Source organism: Oikopleura dioica, chromosome 1 (genome assembly GCF_907165135.1).
Source record: "Oikopleura dioica chromosome 1, OKI2018_I68_1.0, whole genome shotgun sequence".
Taxonomy (NCBI): Eukaryota; Metazoa; Chordata; class Appendicularia; order Copelata; family Oikopleuridae; genus Oikopleura; species Oikopleura dioica.
This window is the reverse complement of record NC_137291.1, coordinates 11,387,538-11,404,900: the sequence shown is the minus strand read 5'-3', so window position 1 is coordinate 11,404,900 and position 17,363 is coordinate 11,387,538. Positions and strand designations below refer to the sequence as shown.

Sequence of the window (17,363 nt, the reverse complement as noted above, 5' to 3'; positions counted from 1 at the left end):
GTATCCTTCTTTATTTCCCCTAGGGCGCGTTATTCACTCATCTTTTATTTGCTTATATCGATGGGGAACATAATTTAATGAATTTTTGTTGAAAAAAAGACAAAGAGAATTTTAATACAATAGATAGTTAGGAGCAAGAAAAGTGAGTCTAAGTGGAAAATTTTGAGTTTTCCTAGACTAAGATAATCCTAGGATAGGAGCTTTTTGCGGTGCTGTTCAAATATTCAGATTCTTCGACCTCATTCAAAGCCGGTTTCTTTTCCAGCTTGTCCTACAGAACCAATTCTTATTCTTTTCCGGATAAATAGTCTTTGAGCTCCCATAAATATCCCCCGTTTTCTTTCGAGGCTGTCATTTAAAAATATGATTTTTTTGGTATTTTTACTTGGTCTTCAAGCCCAAACAAGTGGTATTCCAAGCCTTCAGACATGCACTAACGAGTCTAACTTCGATGGCCGGTTCGCTAACTCGACCAAAATCGTCGGTGGAATCGCTGCAGGAGAAAATCAATGGCCCTACCTCGTAAGACTCATCATCGAAAACCAGAATGGGCAGCAAATGCTGTGCGGGGGAACTGTCATTGACAATAAATGGGTTCTAAGGTGAGCACTGCTCACTGAGCAGGCCTTGACCTTATCTTTTAAAATTTTTCACAGCGCTGCTCACTGCTGCGAAGGAGCTCGCTGGATCGATGCTACTTTCGGCGATTGTGTGATAACTACACAAGATTCAAGCGAGTATACTCTTCGCTCCTACAATTTCTTCAACCATCCAAAATATCGAAAGTCAAGTTTTGGTGCTCCACGATTTGATGTCTGCCTGATCGAATTCTCCGAAGACATCATCGCTTTGGATCCAGAGAAAAATGTTCACATGGCCTGTTTGACCAATACTATTCCAAAACATGCGTCAAACTGCTGGATCGCCGGGTGGGGAACAACAAGCGCCGGCGGTTCCATTTCTGATCCACTTTTGCAAGCTAATGTTCATATTATGGACAAGAGCTACTGCCGAGCGAAGACAAACTATCCCTACTACAGCTTGACAAAAGAAATGATCTGCGCTGGAAAACTCGATAGCAACGTAGATGGGCTAACAGACGGTGGTGTTGATTCTTGCCAGGGTGACTCTGGCGGGCCTTTGATTTGTAATGTCGACGGACAAGCAGCTCTCGTCGGCGTCGTTTCTTGGGGCTATGGATGTGCCTTTGAAGGATTTCCCGGAATCTATTCTTCTACTGCCCACCGTTCTACGAAAAACTGGATTCGAAAAACTGTTGATCCTGCATCTGGATCTGGGAATTTCTTTCAACAAATTATTTCTTGGTTTTCTCAACTATTTTGATCAGTACTCTGAATAAATTTTCATTTCTTTCTCATGCTAATTATCCGTTTCTTTTGCAAGTCGAGTTATTCGGGAGAAATTTATTTTAGGTACTGATCTGCGTTGTAATCAAACGTAGAGTAATCATCTTTGTAAAACTCTAAAAGTTCTTTCAGTAAAGACGTGCTCAGTTTCGGTTTATACAGGTCAATATAATTTTTCTCGTCCTTTTCTTTTTGATGGGGAGCGGGAATATTGAACTGATCGTACAGAAATTTCATATCTTCTGACACGGTTTCAATTTTTGCTTGAAATTTTGGCTGTGTGCTGCAAATATGGCATTTGTCGACTGAAATAATGTAAATAAATCAAGGTAACGATTTCTTTCACCTTGCTTCTTGAGCGATAGAGGGATTTCAGTTTGATTCGATTTTGCAGTCAGAAGAAAAAACTTCGCGAATTCATCGATGCTCAAATCAACAGAAACCTTTATTCCATCAGGAATGAGGATTGAGTATTTCCATTTTATCGCAGAAAGGATGAATTTTGAAGGCTTTTTGCTATAAATAAATATTTATTACTATTCTTAAAGCTTCAGAATACGTTGATGATCGAGCATTTGCGTGATAATATCTCAAAAATCGCTTGATAGGGTCTTCGGTCATTATATACGCTGGTGGATTTTGGACGTCCTCTGTAGTGAATTCGTAAATTGACTCAAACTTGGGCATCTTTTGAGAAATACGAAAGGAGAATGTATTCAACCATTTATCATCTTGGAGAGCGCAAAAGAAGCCTCCTACTTTTGTAAAACGTAAGGAATCTTGAGGTAGAAAATCGTCGCTTCGTTTTTCCGAGCAAAATGTTTCAATTCTTTTTCGTCTTGCTTCTTGAATTTCGAAGACTTCATTTTCCTTTGAAAATGGCTTCGATAAGTCGTAAAATTTTAGCGTCTCGGTTTTTGATTTCTCTAACTTTTTGAGACTCATCAAAGAAGCGATTCCAATGTTCTCTTCTGTGAATTCTATTCTCGCGATCCTCAGTAAGCAAAGTAAAAGTAAAGTTAAAATCAAGAACGGGCTATCATAATTCATTATGTAGGACTATTCGATAATAATCGAGGTCCGCTTCTGCTCGTTTGAAAAATTCGGAATATTAACATTGATAATTTTTCGCCGATAAGCCACGGTCGTATCAACAATTATGCAAGATGGAAGATTGACACGAAATATACGTGGAAATCAAGGAAGATTTCATCTTTTTCGGGTAGCACGGTCATGAACCGGGAAGTAGAAAAAGGTTAGAGTGTCACGTGGCAAGGTTGACAAATATTTGATCTCGCCATCCGGCCGGCACAGAGATCAATCACTCGACCAAATTAAGAACCCTCGTTCGAATGAGGAGTGATGAAACGTCATCATCTTCAATTTATTCTGGAATGATTGAGAACTGAACTTTTTTTTTGAAAACTTGGTTCATCAAATAATTTTTTTGCGACTTCCCGGAAAAATTTGTCGTCATAAACTGCTTGATTGACTTTGGATGAATATCAAATATAGCGTAATAGCCTCATCTTCAAAGTTAATTTACCATGATTCTGAAAGTTTTGAGTAGTTTTGTATTCTTCTTTATTTTCTGTATTTGTATTTCTTTATTTGGATGATAGGCAAAGAAGAGTCCGTTGTTGTCAAGAAAAGTATTCTGATAGATAAGTACCAAATTAGATCTACTTTTATTTGCTCAACCTTTCTTTCAGACTTTAGTGAGATAATTACTTCGCCCGGCTTTCCACTGAAGCATGGCTAGGAGACTTTTGTTTTGAACAATTGATGGTATGAGATTCGAGTTTCCAAGGAAATTAAATGGGCTTGACAAGTATTAATCGTTACTTGTTGTTGAATTCCCGAAATATAATCTAAAAACAGAAAGAGGGACTCTACGAAAAAGAAGCTTTCTGTTGTCCGTGTTTTCTCATTTGATCGAACTGCACTTGAATGCCACTTCACTCACTTTTACCCGAATGAGTTTAGATACAACGCATTCTCACTCATTTGTCCCTTGTCCCAGAAATAGACCTCTTTGGTCTATCAATGCCTGGTCAATTCAATATCACTGCATTTTGAGAGACTGTATATTGTTCAACTGCAGCTATCCAGGAAAGAGCCGCTTGAATACAACTCAATCAATTGTAGTCGAGTTATGAAATTTCAAAGACAACAATGAGTCTGTTGATTTCAAAATATAAATATTTGTTGATAGCTTTTTAACACGTTGAACTTTTTACCAGGTGACAATGTCAGAAAGCCTTTACGCCACAGATATTTCGCCAGTTGTTTTCCTCGCCGGGCAATTTTGACAAGGTGAAATTTTCTCGCAAAGACAGAATAAGGTTGGATTAGCAGGACTTATGAAAGTAGGTAGGTAGAAAAGTTACGCATGAATTTAGCTGGTTGATGAACATCTTGAAGAGTTTCCGTTAGGCTATTTCATCGAATGGTTCGATGGGTCTATGAACTTTTGGTTTGAGTTCTTGTTTAATTTGTTTACCAATATTGAATTATTTTTGCTAGACGAAAGATTTACAAGAATCGACAATTTTATGATCGATAAGTGTTTACATCCGACAGATGAACCTGGGAAGTCCGAGAGGCTCAAAACTTTTTAAAGTTTTGGTACAAAGGTGTCAACGAGCTTATTAGAGCTTTGGTGATAATTAAGCTGGAGTATTTGGGCGCTGGACTGTGCCCGCAAGGTGATGCGCGCGATGGGGCTATATCAAGGATGCCCTCGCCCTAGAGTCGCCACGTAGAGCTATCGGCGATCAGTTTGCTACGATCTCCGTACAGGAACTGGCTGAGAAACAAGAGCAACACCTCGATCCTCATTTTTGGATATAGACCAACTTTAAGAGAGAGGGGAAAAGTTCAACTTCTCAACCAGTCAAAAGTCTACCGGTAAGCCGCTGCTCCATAGTAAAAAGGGGCTAAGCGAGAGATTGGGATAGAAAATTCAATTCTCAAAATATTTAATTTAAAAGTTTGAAGGACAAATATTGAGAAAACTTTAATTTATAAATGATGAAATCATAGAGGAGAACCAAATTGAGATTATAATTTTCTATCCCATTTCGGTCCACGCTGGCCTACCCCTAGGATCATGTGTATACGATAATGCCGGATGTAAAATGGAAACGCGGCATCCTCTGGACACTGGTCCATCTAGGACTCAAAGGCGGTGTTTCGGCAGACGATTATGACTCGTCATACCGAGACCCTGTCAAATGGGATCTACTGGACTTGTTCACGATCAAGAAACTCCCTATCAGACCGGAATAAAAGCCTCAAGAGAAAACTATTGTGGCGAGGTAAGAAAGCAAATTTTGATTTGACGCGAGATTTCGCTGACAAAACGCCAAATGGGCAAATTTAAACAAGTGCGCAAAGGATTATGAGGGAGTTAATTTGACTTGAAAAGGCTTTTCATGAGGGTTTATCGCTCGGTAGTAAAAGAAAAGAGGGTACTCTTTCCGTAGAGTTTTATTACACGAGAAATTTTGAAATTCCCTCGTGTGATCTTTTTAATAGAATTCACGCACCTTTAGGAATTTAATTGATACTTTGAAATCAAGTAGCGTTTGAAACGCTGCGTTTGACTAAATAAACATTTCTTAGGCCATCAATCCCAAGTTCAGACATGAGAGTCATTAGGCTCTCTCATCACTTTTACGATTATTAATGAGTCCAATAACGGCAAAACCGTCAGGATGACCGTTTCCTCTCCATTGCGCGCTTGAGAACTATCCAAGAAGCTTTCATTTTGATATCTTTATTTAGAATAACGACAATCCTGATGGACTTGCTTACCAAATCAAGCGCAAGGCTCAGATCAGCGTTCCGACGGACACTGTTTTTGGGCCCGATGGCTTTCCCCTCGAGTTCTCCATCCTTGCCACAGTCCGTGTCAAGGACAAGAAGCGAGCTGGTTCTCCAATGAGCCTCTTCTCCTTGATGGACGAGACCGGATTGACTCAATTCGCGATTGAAGTGGACGACAACCCACGTCTCATCTACCGCGATGGAATCAACAACGAGTTCTCTGGCAGCTCCGCTGACGATCCTCAATGGCAAGTGTCACTGGCCGACGGCAAGTGGCACAAAGTCGCATGGAGCGTCTACCTCGGTGCTGGCGAAAACGAGTCAATCGCCGAGCTCTTTGTCGATTGTCAAATGGTAGATGTCCGTCGACTGGTCCGAAACGCCAGACCAGGCGAGATCTCAACCCGAGGTATCGTCAACTTTGGTCGCAACGGATTCAACAACGACGCCGTCTTCGAGGGTGACATTCAACAGCTCGATATGTACGACGACCCCATGATTGCTGTCAAGGCAACGGATAATCTCTGCCGAGACTACCCATCGTACACTACCAAGTGCGACAATGATAGCAACATGGCTGCACGAGTTGCACCCATCGATTCGCAATCATTCCCCCAAGATCAATCATCCTCTGACTCTGCATACGACTCTGGCACTGGTGAGGCATATGTCCCATCTACTGACGACTATGACAGTTATGATGGTGACTATGATGATGGCGATTATGATGACAACTACAATTCCAACTATGGCACTTATGACAACAACTACAATAACTATGGCGATAGTGGAGCCAAAACTTCCGATAGCCTTATTGTTAACCTTCCCGACTCCAGTCCCGACTACGATTCAGCAAGTCCTGTCAGTCCATCAGGTGGTGGCGCTCGTGGACCTCCAGGCCCACAAGGTCCCCCTGGTATGATGGGCCCAGCTGGTCCACCCGGTAATGATGGTCGTGATGGTCTTGACGGTGCTCAGGGTATTCAAGGTGCCCCTGGTACTCATATCATGATCCCGTTCCGACTTCCTACTCCTGATGAGCTCAAGGGACCTGGTGCTGCTGCTCGCGCAGAACTCCAATCTCAAATGGCTCTTCAACAAGCTCGACTTGCGCTTCAAGGTCCACCTGGCCCAGTTGGTTTCACTGGAAACCCTGGTCCAATGGGTCCACCTGGAAAGCAAGGCAAACAAGGACTTCCTGGCGAGCCTGGACCATATGGAGATCCCGGCCTTCCTGGCATTCCTGGACCAACTGGTCAGGTTGGTCGACGAGGTCGTGCTGGAAAGAATGGTCTTCGAGGTGCTCCTGGTCCTCCTGGTCTCAAGGGTACTTCTGGTACTCCTGGATATCCCGGTGTCCCTGGCGAAAAGGGTCATCGAGGTCCTCCAGGCCCAACCGGTGATCGAGGTAAAACTGGAGAGCCTGGTGAACGTGGAGAACAAGGTGACACTGGTCTTCCCGGACCTCAAGGTGAACCTGGCCCAGCTGGACCTAAAGGTATCCGAGGTTTCCAGGGCATTCAAGGTCCTCCTGGTCTTCCTGGTGATAACGGCCGACCTGGATCCAAAGGTGCTCAAGGTCCTCAAGGTGAACATGGTCCCCACGGTCCCCCTGGTCCTCCTGGCGTTATGGGCCAGCCTGGTCCTCAGGGTATGATGGGTGTCCCTGGACCAAAGGGTTCCACTGGTATTCCCGGTCTTCCTGGACAACCCGGTGCCGATGGACTTCCTGGACATCCCGGTGTTATTGGAAAACCTGGAAATAAGGGAGACATTGGTCCACCTGGTAATGTTGGTGCCCCTGGATATCCTGGCCCTCGTGGTGTCAAGGGTGACGTTGGTGATGCTGGTGATCCTGGTGCCAATGGTAAGAAGGGTGACCAAGGTTACGACGGAGAAAAGGGAGCTGCTGGACAAAAGGGATCAACCGGCCCACCAGGTGCTATCGGTCAACGAGGTCAAGAAGGTCCTGAAGGTGCTAAGGGTCGAGATGGACCACGTGGCGAACCTGGTCCAGTCGGATCTCCTGGAGAAAAGGGTAACATGGGTATCAATGGTCAAGTTGGTCTCCAAGGTGAACGAGGGGCCAAAGGTAACGTTGGTCCCCCTGGTGCTATTGGTGAACCTGGCAAAGATGGTTCTCGTGGTCCCCCTGGACAATCTGGTCGACCTGGTGAACGTGGTCGACGAGGCAAGCCTGGACAGCGAGGTGGTCGAGGTGAAATCGGCCAACCTGGCGAGAAGGGTACCTCCGGCAAAGAAGGTCCGCCTGGTCTTCCTGGAAAGCAAGGCCCACTTGGACCTCCTGGTGAGCAAGGCTTCCACGGAGAAAAGGGACCCCCTGGTCTTCCCGGAAAGAATGGTAACCCTGGACATCCCGGTGTTCGTGGTGAACAAGGTTTCGAAGGAAAGATCGGAAAGCAGGGTCCTCAAGGTGTCATCGGTCCCGCTGGTGCTACTGGTGAAAAGGGCCCACAAGGTATTCCTGGTGAGCCTGGTCAGATCGGTGAGCCTGGTGATCGAGGCGACCCTGGAGATCGTGGTGTTCCTGGTGCAAAGGGCGACCGAGGTCTTCCTGGTCCATCTGGTCCAATGGGATCGCCTGGTATTCAAGGAAACCCTGGTGATCGCGGCTTGCCTGGCGCTGCTGGTGTTCCTGGATCAAAGGGTGAACAAGGTCCTCCTGGTGAGCAAGGCAGACAAGGTGGCATTGGTCCTCGCGGTCCTTCTGGTTCGCAAGGTGAACCTGGTCCTCCCGGTCCTCGAGGTAATTCTGGAGATATGGGACCTGCTGGCGCGAAGGGTATTCCTGGTGGCCCTGGAATCCCTGGCCCACCTGGACGAGATGGTCTTCCTGGCGATCGTGGTGAGCCTGGAGAGCTTGGTCCCCAAGGTCCTCCCGGAGAAGCCGGTGACACTGGTGACCCTGGAAAGCCTGGCGTGCAAGGACCCAAAGGTGACAAAGGTGACTCCGGTCCATCTGGAAACCCTGGTGTTGTCGGCCCTCCTGGCAAGCAAGGTGCTCCTGGAAGTGATGGTTCTCCTGGTATTCCTGGTCCACAAGGTCCAATTGGCGAGAAGGGTAACCAAGGTCAACGAGGTTATCAAGGCGAACAAGGTCCACCTGGTGGACAGGGTCTTCCTGGTGCTAGCGGACTGAAAGGTGAACCTGGAGATCAAGGTCCTGCTGGACCTACTGGTCCTGTTGGCAAAGTTGGTCCAAGAGGTGCTAAGGGTCCCGATGGACCTCAAGGTCCTCCTGGAAGCACTGGTCCTCAAGGTCGAACTGGCTCTAAGGGTGAACCAGGAGAAGCTGGCCCAGCTGGTATTCCTGGTATTCCCGGTGCTATGGGTCCAAAAGGAGAAGTTGGCCCACGTGGAGAAGACGGAGCAACTGGCCCTCAAGGTACTGCTGGTCCTCAAGGTCCCCCTGGTGACCAAGGAGAGCAAGGTCAAATCGGTCCTCCTGGACAACCTGGAGATCAAGGTGACCAAGGTCAAATTGGTCCCCCTGGTATCAATGGAAACAAGGGTGAGCCTGGTCAAGAAGGTCTTCGAGGTCCACTCGGTGTCAAGGGTGATCGAGGTGATCCTGGACCAGCTGGTGTTCCTGGTGATCGTGGTGAGCCTGGTCCTCAGGGCCGCGAAGGCAAAGAAGGCGAGAAGGGCTCTAAGGGAGATACCGGACCTGAAGGACAGCCTGGTGTCCCTGGAAAAACTGGCCGACCTGGTGATGCTGGTCCCGCTGGTGTTCAAGGAACCCAAGGTCTTCCTGGCAAGAATGGTCTTGACGGTGCTCGTGGTGATCCTGGTATCGATGGCGCTCCTGGTATGGCTGGTCTTCCCGGTCCAGCTGGACAGAAGGGTGAGCCAGGACCAAAAGGAGACAAAGGTCACGCTGGTCTTACTGGTCTTACTGGTCCTCCTGGTCCCGAAGGTCCCCAGGGTAACCGAGGTGCTCAAGGTTACTTGGGTCCTATTGGTGAGCCTGGTGAGCCTGGACCTCGCGGTAACGCTGGTGATTCTGGTCCTCCTGGTCTCATGGGTAACCCTGGTCCTCAAGGTCTTCTCGGACCAAAGGGTTCTCAAGGTCCTACTGGTCCAAAGGGTGAACCTGGTCGACCTGGTCCTCCTGGTCCTCCCGGACCCCCAAGCCCTCCCATCATGGCTCCCGCTCCTAACTCAATGAAGGCAAGAAAGCGACGAGATGTCATTGAAGGCTTTGAACCAATGTACTTGGACATCATTGATAGCTCTGACTTGTCTTACCTCGACTACGGATCTCATGACTCTGGTCTCAATGAAATCTTCTCTTCTCTTGAGTCTCTCAAGGACGAGCTCCAGGTAATCATAGATATTCTCGACTGGTTGATAAAATCCCTTTTAAGACGATGAAAGAACCCCAGGGTACAATCACGAACCCTGCTCGATCTTGCAGAGATCTCCATCTTTGTCACCCAGAGAAGCCTTCAGGTAAAGCAAAATGAATAATCATTCGATAAAATTATTCCAGGTGAATACTGGATCGATCCTAACGGCGGAAGCAACCGCGACGCCATCAAGGTCGAGTGTGACATGGAAAAGGCCGGTGTTACGTGCATCAGCCCTGAAATGAGCTCTGTCCGAAAGCGAAAATGGACCGGAGAGAATCCAGGCAGCTGGTTCTCTGAGTACAAGCAAGGCGGCGGCGTGGTAATGATTTCAATTCCGATCTTCCAAAAACCTTCTATTTTAGATCGGTTACAATGTCACTGAGCCACAGTTCAAGTTCTTGCGACTACTGAGCTCCAAGGCCGAGCAAAAGTTCACACTTTCCTGCCACAACACCGTGGGATGGTATGACGAAACTACCCAGGACTACTCGAACGCTCTGACGATGAAGTCTTACGACAACACCGAAGTGACCTATTCACCAGAAGAAACTCGATTCGCCATCGCAGAGGACTCCTGCTCTGTAAGTCTTGTATTTCGATTACTTTTTCTAACTTCAAATCTAGGGCAAGAGCTCCGATGGTCAGGTCATCGTTGACTTCAACACCAGAGACGTCGATATCCTTCCAATTGTCGACTTTAAGATCAATGACGAAAACGCTGGTGTAAGTTGATATTCAGAACTAATTTCGCAGACTTATTTTTTGAGCGATCGCTAACAGAATTTTCTAACAATTATTTTCAGAAATACGGCTACAGTATCAGCGACATCTGCTTCTACGGCTAAATGCAATGGACTGACAACGATTATGGGTAAATATGAAATTCGGATCCCAAAATTTAAACGAATCTTTTAGAACATAATTTCAACCTTTCATTATTTCCGGGCGAAGGAACATTTTTCCGCGCCCACACAGCATCAGAAAATTCTTGTTGTGGCATCGCGGCCTGAAGAATTGTCTCGGTGATCGAAAAAAGGGAATCAAGGAGGAGAATCGCTCCAGCGCACGGTGCTGTGAGTATCTCTTCACGTACTACGATGAATGCTCGTTACTTTCAACTCAACAGCAAAATGTCAAAGTTCATCGCGTCCTGGCATCTGACAGTTTCCACAATAGTTCGTCGCTGCTCTATTTTGGAAATTTTTGCCGCGAAACGACGGATAAGGATATTTTTATGTTGAGGACAGATTTAACTGCTCTTATGACTGACGGATTTTTTCTGCAATAAACTACTATACCTATCCTAAAAAAGATTGTCATTTCATAAAATCTTTTGGTTTGCGATGCCTCTCTGCAAGCTTTGAATGTTAATCAGAATTTTATCTTGATATTTAATTTAGGAGACCGATGACCAGGTTCGTGAGGACTAGGTTCGTGTAACTAGGTTCGTGGGTGCCATGTCGGAAAAAATTGTTCGTGTGAATAGGTTCGTGAAAATTGGATTTTTATATGTATTTTTTGTATCTTCACCATTTTGGGGCAGTAAGGGAAATGGGTTGATGACTAGGTTCGTGTGACTAGGTTCGTGAAATTTTAATTAGAAAAAATTTTGGGGCAGTAAAGGAAATGGCTTGATGACTAGGTTCGTGTGACTAGGTTCGTGAAGACTTGGTTCGTGAAGACTAGGTTCGTGAGACAAGGTTCGTGGAGGCCTCATTTGGCAAATATAGTCCCACATTTTTTCATTTTTCAAATTTCACGAACCTAGTCACACGAACCTAGTCACACGAACCTAGTCATCAACCCATTTCCCTTACTGCCCCAAAATTTTTCTATTTAAATTTTAAAATCTCACGAACCTAGTCACACGAACCTAGTCATCAACCCATTTCCCTTACTGCCCCAAAATATAGGCCGATTTCAATAGTCTGGCAGAACCCACCACGAACCTAGTCACACGAACCTAGTCCTCACGAACCTAGTCGTCATTCCCTTAATTTAGTACATCGATCAGCAAATAAAGGAAAAAATCAATCATAAATAAGCCAAAAATTCCAAGCAGAGCAGTTTGGACGTGAATTTAATACATCGTAAATCAGTTGGTTATCGACGCTGTTTATTACGATCCTAATAATTCCATGGCTAATCAATCTGCTCGTCAATTCGCTAAAAGCGAAATTGAGAGAGAGTTCAAGTACCGGCGAAAAACTCAAATTCGCCACTTGAGATGAAACTTGCTCCTTTTTTCACGACGCTGCTGGCGACGGGAGACGCCTGGACATGGAACATTGGAGATATTATCGGACGGGTTTTAGGGCTTGAATTTATTGAATTTAATAAGTATTAAGGGTTCAAAGAACGCTGTTACTAAACACAGGGCGAAGAGAGCAATCGAAGTTCCATTCGGAAAGAGTCATGAATTTTTATCTTAGATACCGTATGAGTACTGTAAAGAGGTTCAATTTACCGAAAAATATCAAAATGACTCTTGAAAGATGAAGTTATCCAGTCAAACGGCAATTGCAAAGCCGCTCGTCCCGAGCAAAAGCCGCGTCATGTCCTATTTGTAATCGACTCATCAATTTGCATCGATAAATTTCTTCCATACGGTACGCCCGGAAATACATCAATTTTACGGCTTTTACAACTTTACATTAGTCAAACGAACCGTATCAACTCTTGTCGCCAATATTGACGCTCAAGGCGCCACAAACTACAAATACTCTATCTCCGTTTTTTCCAACAGCTTCGAGTATGTTGGAGACAACAAGGTTTACACAAGTGATGAGCTGTTGGCGGAGAATGTGGCCGAAGAAATTTCTTATCTTGGACAAGGTTTTCGAGCAATTTTATGACTTTGACTATTTTTTGCAATAGGTGTTGACATGAGATTGGCACTAAACGAAGCGAAGTCTCACTTCCGAACATACTCAAATTCCGACGAAGAGGCTACTGTTGTGATCATTTCCAACGGAAAATATTCTCAGGAAGTACTTGGAAATGGTAAGGAGTTCCTTGACGAGTACGATACCTGGTTTGTCCCTTTGACCTACTGCGACGACGCCGACCGAGCAAATCCCTTCCGTGACTGTCCAAACAAACTTGCTCTTCAAGAATTTACCTCGCAAGATCGATCTGTTGAGTTTTATGTCTACCCTGAAGACCTTTCTGGAACAAGATTCCGAGAAATGGCTCAAGAAATGGTCGAAGAAGCTCCTGTGATTGGCGAAACTGATGATGAGTGTCCTCCAGTAACCTATGTCTGTGATTTCGAAGTTGATATTCCAGAAAACCATGACAAAGGGCTTCCTGGTATTCGTGGTCCTCCTGGTGCCCCTGGCAAAGATGGGGAAGATGGCAGAGAAGGAGAAAGAGGTCGACCTGGTCGGCGTGGTGAACCTGGAGAGCCCGGTGAGCGAGGGCCTCAAGGTAACAGAGGTCAGCCAGGTATTGATGGTGCCGACGGAGATGCTGGTCTACCTGGTCCAGCCGGTGAACAAGGTCCTGAGGGTCCAAGAGGACCAGTTGGACCCCTGGAGAACCAGGACAAGGACGTCGAGGTGATCAAGGACCTGAAGGACCACCGGGACCGCGTGGACGAGATGGGGAGCGAGGTGAACCCGGAAGAGATGGTGAGCGCGGTCGCGACGGTGATCCTGGACGTGATGGTCAGGACGGTCCTGACGGAGAAGCCGGAAAAGAAGGTCGACCTGGTCCTGACGGAATCCCTGGAGAAAACGTTCGAGCTCCCGACGGAGGTCCAGGTCCTCAAGGACCTGATGGTATTCCTGGTCTTCCAGGCATGCCTGGTAAAAATGGCCTCGACGGTGCTGACGGATTAGACGGCGAATGCGGACCTCCAGGACCACCAGGTGCTGATGGACCTGCTGGAGCACAAGGAGAACAAGGTCGCCAAGGTTCACCTGGACAGCGCGGACCAAACGGAAAAGATGGTGCAAGAGGACCCGAAGGTAAGATCAAATTTATTTTCAAAATTGACTAAATGTAAAAGGTTCTACTGGACCAATGGGAGCTCCTGGCAAACCTGGTCCTGATGGACCACAAGGACCTGCGGGTCCACGAGGACCAACTGTCAATGGCCGCGATGGCGTTCCTGGGCCCAATGGTGCCCCAGGTCTACCTGGTCCAGATGGTGATGATGGTGAAGACGGTGCCCCTGGACCTGACGGCCCGGTTGGAAATCCTGGTCCCCGCGGTGCTACTGGTAATTTATTATAGTAAACCCGAAGTTATACAATTTACGTAGGAGCTGATGGCAAACCCGGACCACAAGGTCGAAAGGGCCCGGATGGAAAGCCCGGTCCTCAAGGCTTCCAAGGTCCACCCGGACCAAACAAGAAAGCCGACGTTGTTCTTCTCCGAAGTCTTGTCGAAAAGATCGGCAAGCAGTTCCTCGCTGATCAACTTTAGAGTCAACAATAATCACCCAAGTGGTTCCCGACATGTAAAGCTTCTTTTTCGTTACTAACCAAATGTTATATTTTACTGTGTATTTCGCTTTCTTCGCCATTCCATATGATAACTTTTCTGAGAGGGAGAAAGAAAGAAAAGTTATTTTTTCGTCATTCAGTCTGAGAGAGATAAAACTGAATAAATTTTTAAACAATCGTATTTTTGGACTCTTGATTTTTTGATATTTATTGCTAAATAATTGAATTAGGTTCTCAATTATTTTAATAAAAAAAATTCTCTCTAACCCTTAATTCGCCGATTCACAGAATAGAAATGTCTTGAAAAGAGACTTTCTTGAGCTACCGCTGAAATCTTCCGAAATTGGCAAGTTAATTTTGACGGAGGACTTTTTAGCTGGAAGAGATTTCCAGGGTCATCCGGGCGCGCCTTGAGTTGACTTTGCGTGGAGAGGATTTGGCGTGGGCGTAGGCGTTTAGCGCACTGCGGCGCTCTGGCTCACAAGGGGCCTGCGTGGATATCATCCGTCGCGTGAGTGACCAGACTTACTTTTTTCGCCTTTTTTCAAGCAGAGACGCGCGCCCGATTTTCTCGCTGCAAGTGACACTGACTCATCGTCGGCGAGCTCCCCTCGATCCCTTTTGCTGGTGGTGGCGCGCGGGAGCCCCCCGTGCAGCCAATTAGAGCATACAACACGATGGATAAGCAAAATGTCATCTCTAGTGGCAACTTTATGGTCGTCGACCCCCATGCCGATCCTACCGGTTTTATGGTACCCTTCGTAGACGTTCTTAGTCCCTGACAACCTCCATTTAGACCCCAAGACGCGATGGAAGGCCCACGTTCGAGCGAAATCTTCAGGACTTGTTCGACTGTATGAATACTGCGTTCAAGTAATTATTAACTAGAATTTACGTAACAATAGATTATGCAATCGAAACTTGTTAACAGAAGGTTCAAGGGTAAATTAACTGAGATTGATCGGGGTTTTCCCCATTTTCGCATATTTACCTCTTCGTGAATATGTTCAAATAGAACAGTCAGGGTTAGGGCTAGGATAGATCTTCTAAGAGTAGTAAAAATCATCCATTGAGTTGAATCATTAATTCTTTAAAATACTCTTCCTTAGACATGGTGTCACAACTCCGAGATGGAAAAAGTTCAACAACATGAACATCCGCCTCAAGGATCGCATCCGCCTCAATAATGCCATCTGGCGAACTTGGCACATTCAATGTAAGTTAGACAGCAGAGTTGGTAAGGAAGTGTACCCTCACGTGAGCTTTCCTGTGAAGAATTTTCGCGCTTCCATGGAAATCTTATGATTTTATTATACTTACTTTAGCTAACAATACTAATAAAACCCAGGTTTCAATATATTTTCAAGATCTCGATGGGCTCTCCAAAATTAAAAGAAAGAAGCTGATCGAGTTCGTCACACCACTAGACTCAGCTGATTACACTGCAAAACCAGACGTTCACTTGCTAGAAGGCAATTACTGGCGTCAGCAGATTCAGGTACTCTTCCTTGATTCCAAAGCCCGGCATTTCTTTTCTCGCGATACACGTGGTCGCCAAAGAAAGGATAGTTATATGGGTGTTACGATAGAATGGCGTAACTCGAATTGAGGCCGAGGCCGACCCCGAGGCTCAAACATCGTCGTCGAATTAAGGGGAAGGCTAGACCGTTTTTATAATTCAATAGATAAATGTCTTCGAGAATCTCATTTTTTCCTAAAAATATAAGAAATGATAGGTATAAATTCTAATCAATCGATTTTTTTTTGAAAAAAAGAGGATCGCCTCTGAAGTAGACACAGTTAAATTGTTTCTTTAGGGGCTGAGCCAACCAGCAAAGTCTCCCTTGTCGTATTCTTAGCATAATCTAATCGTTAAGTCTAGCTCCGAGCTGTTTGAAGATCATTAAAATTAATATTCAGTTTCATCATTAATTTGTCTCCAAGACTCAGATTTGAAGATCGTCATTAAATTTAAAGTAAGACCAATTTTTAGGCAGTAATCGACGAGTACAAAACGTGGCGTAAATTCTTTTGGAAACAAGCAGAACGCTCTCTAAAGCGGCTGAAACAGAAGCCTTTTCCGGCAGTGCCCATTGTGGACACGCAACCCTTGGACAACGCGCTTGTTATCGATTCTGGCCATTTTTACGATATTCCCGATTCTTTGCCAAGGGTTTCAACAAGCTAAAGACCATGTTTCATTTGATTTTATCGATGTTCATAAGAAACCCACTGAAAGATTTCTAATGCTATCCCAACGGATAGTTTCTTCAACATGGAATCATTTGGTTTTCTTTCGGATAACGGCCAAGGTTTTCTCAACGACATTGGTATGGATCCAATGGAGTCGATGGACTTCTTATGTGAGTATAATATCTTTAATGGTATTATAACACTGGCGGTGCAGTAGCTGTAGTTTCTCTTGTAGTTCTTTTGGGTTGATCTTGGATTGACTCTTCGTAAACTCTTCCAATTTCCAACTTTTAGATAAGGGGATAATATCAGCTTGCAAGGGCGCCAGTGTTGCGCAATATGCAGCAGCATAACTGCTGATGGCGCCTGACTATCCTCCAGTTTCGCTGGATGAAGGCGAGATAACTTTGAGAACTTCAACGAGCACGAGATTGAGATTCTCCCAACTTTGGAACTCCAAGTCCAACCAACTTGAGAGCATGTGCCCGAAAGACCTCGAAAGCGTGGTGAACCTCACTCTCCACGAAATCTCCCCCTTTAGCCCTAAAAACTTCAAAAAAAGCGTAAACCTACTGCCACCCAAATTCAGACGTCCTTTAGATCCGAAAAACAGTGAGCATGCTCCATACGACTCACCATTCAACAGCAAAAACAGCGAAAACCAAAACCATCGATACCAGGTACGTTCGAAATAAACGGCAAAAAATAACTGAAAACTTGAAAACATTTGAGTTGAGTTGTTGAACGCTCTTTCCTGTCCAAGATCATAGGTCAAATTGCACGTTAGAATTTCGTCAGATGATCATGCAGACTTTTGAATCTTCGTTCAAAAAAACTTGGTCTTGTTGTAAAATATTAGTTGACAAAGAGAGAGTAGACCATTGTTCAGACGCAAAGGCTTTCCCTTAAATCGTTGAGCGTCTATTACATAACTTTCAGGCTGCTTCAAAGAATATGCCTGTGTATATCCAATCCGAGTCACCCCGAACGCTCCAACAACCGATCCAACAAACCCTTGCACCTCAACGTCACATTCAGCATCAACAACAACAAGCTCAGGAACCCATGGCAATGGAGTACAGCCAACCTAACAGGAAAGATTTCATCATTTCATAAAAAACATTTTTACAAAACAGCAAAATTTGAAA

The 17,363-nt window shown here is 45.3% G+C and overlaps 6 protein-coding genes across 6 annotated transcripts; 5 read left to right on the top strand and 1 right to left on the bottom strand.

Annotated features, from left to right (window-relative positions):
• Window positions 1-349: 349 nt before the first annotated feature.
• Window positions 350-1,384, top strand: LOC145695619 (trypsin-like). Its single transcript, XM_081772611.1, has 2 exons — window positions 350-602; window positions 657-1,384. Exons 1-2 carry the CDS (start codon window positions 364-366, stop codon window positions 1,342-1,344), a joined length of 927 nt encoding a protein of 308 aa, XP_081628737.1. The 5' UTR covers window positions 350-363; the 3' UTR covers window positions 1,345-1,384.
• A 40-nt stretch (window positions 1,385-1,424) lies between these two features.
• Window positions 1,425-2,417, bottom strand: LOC145712146 (uncharacterized). Its single transcript, XM_081789834.1, has 3 exons — window positions 1,927-2,417; window positions 1,714-1,883; window positions 1,425-1,672 (listed from the first exon to the last, which is right to left on the bottom strand). The coding sequence occupies exons 1-3, from the start codon at window positions 2,415-2,417 to the stop codon at window positions 1,425-1,427; spliced, it is 909 nt and encodes a 302-aa protein (XP_081645960.1).
• A 2,005-nt stretch (window positions 2,418-4,422) lies between these two features.
• LOC145695626 (uncharacterized) lies at window positions 4,423-10,890 on the top strand. The gene is made up of 8 exons (XM_081772626.1): window positions 4,423-4,687; window positions 5,157-9,542; window positions 9,587-9,671; window positions 9,712-9,890; window positions 9,934-10,152; window positions 10,196-10,294; window positions 10,375-10,442; window positions 10,487-10,890. Exons 1-7 carry the CDS (start codon window positions 4,604-4,606, stop codon window positions 10,414-10,416), a joined length of 5,094 nt encoding a protein of 1,697 aa, XP_081628752.1. The 5' UTR covers window positions 4,423-4,603; the 3' UTR covers window positions 10,417-10,442; window positions 10,487-10,890.
• Window positions 10,891-11,743: 853 nt separating this feature from the next.
• Window positions 11,744-14,197, top strand: LOC145695613 (uncharacterized). The gene is given in 8 exon segments (XM_081772604.1): window positions 11,744-11,879; window positions 11,920-11,977; window positions 12,067-12,180; window positions 12,230-12,406; window positions 12,449-13,099; window positions 13,102-13,542; window positions 13,584-13,796; window positions 13,839-14,197. Coding segments are annotated over 8 exon segments (1,899 nt in total). The 5' UTR covers window positions 11,744-11,798; the 3' UTR covers window positions 14,003-14,197.
• Window positions 14,198-14,542: 345 nt separating this feature from the next.
• LOC145712145 (carbohydrate-responsive element-binding protein-like) lies at window positions 14,543-16,210 on the top strand. Its single transcript, XM_081789833.1, has 5 exons — window positions 14,543-14,774; window positions 14,819-14,895; window positions 15,132-15,238; window positions 15,390-15,520; window positions 16,016-16,210. Exons 1-5 carry the CDS (start codon window positions 14,700-14,702, stop codon window positions 16,208-16,210), a joined length of 585 nt encoding a protein of 194 aa, XP_081645959.1. The 5' UTR covers window positions 14,543-14,699.
• A 32-nt stretch (window positions 16,211-16,242) lies between these two features.
• On the top strand, window positions 16,243-17,331 carry LOC145712144 (uncharacterized). The gene is made up of 3 exons (XM_081789832.1): window positions 16,243-16,385; window positions 16,816-16,895; window positions 17,155-17,331. The coding sequence occupies exons 1-3, from the start codon at window positions 16,298-16,300 to the stop codon at window positions 17,329-17,331; spliced, it is 345 nt and encodes a 114-aa protein (XP_081645958.1). The 5' UTR covers window positions 16,243-16,297.
• Window positions 17,332-17,363: the final 32 nt, after the last annotated feature.

Coding starts and splice junctions, on each gene's coding strand:
- LOC145695626 (XM_081772626.1), top strand. CDS start 4,604: ATGGGATCTACTGGACTTGTTCACGATCAAGAAACTCCCTATCAGACC. Junction 9,672..9,711: donor TCACCCAGAGAAGCCTTCAG/GTAAAGCAAAAT, acceptor AAATTATTCCAG/GTGAATACTGGATCGATCCT. Junction 10,295..10,374: donor TCAATGACGAAAACGCTGGT/GTAAGTTGATAT, acceptor AATTATTTTCAG/AAATACGGCTACAGTATCAG.
- LOC145695619 (XM_081772611.1), top strand. CDS start 364: ATGATTTTTTTGGTATTTTTACTTGGTCTTCAAGCCCAAACAAGTGGT. Junction 603..656: donor GACAATAAATGGGTTCTAAG/GTGAGCACTGCT, acceptor AATTTTTCACAG/CGCTGCTCACTGCTGCGAAG.
- LOC145712144 (XM_081789832.1), top strand. CDS start 16,298: ATGGAATCATTTGGTTTTCTTTCGGATAACGGCCAAGGTTTTCTCAAC. Junction 16,386..16,815: donor GGAGTCGATGGACTTCTTAT/GTGAGTATAATA, acceptor GACGTCCTTTAG/ATCCGAAAAACAGTGAGCAT. Junction 16,896..17,154: donor ACCAAAACCATCGATACCAG/GTACGTTCGAAA, acceptor CATAACTTTCAG/GCTGCTTCAAAGAATATGCC.
- LOC145712146 (XM_081789834.1), bottom strand. CDS start 2,417: ATGAATTATGATAGCCCGTTCTTGATTTTAACTTTACTTTTACTTTGC. Junction 1,884..1,926: donor GCAAATGCTCGATCATCAAC/GTATTCTGAAGC, acceptor ATTTATTTATAG/CAAAAAGCCTTCAAAATTCA. Junction 1,673..1,713: donor TCTATCGCTCAAGAAGCAAG/GTGAAAGAAATC, acceptor ACATTATTTCAG/TCGACAAATGCCATATTTGC.
- LOC145712145 (XM_081789833.1), top strand. CDS start 14,700: ATGGATAAGCAAAATGTCATCTCTAGTGGCAACTTTATGGTCGTCGAC. Junction 14,896..15,131: donor TGTATGAATACTGCGTTCAA/GTAATTATTAAC, acceptor ACTCTTCCTTAG/ACATGGTGTCACAACTCCGA. Junction 15,239..15,389: donor GCGAACTTGGCACATTCAAT/GTAAGTTAGACA, acceptor TATATTTTCAAG/ATCTCGATGGGCTCTCCAAA.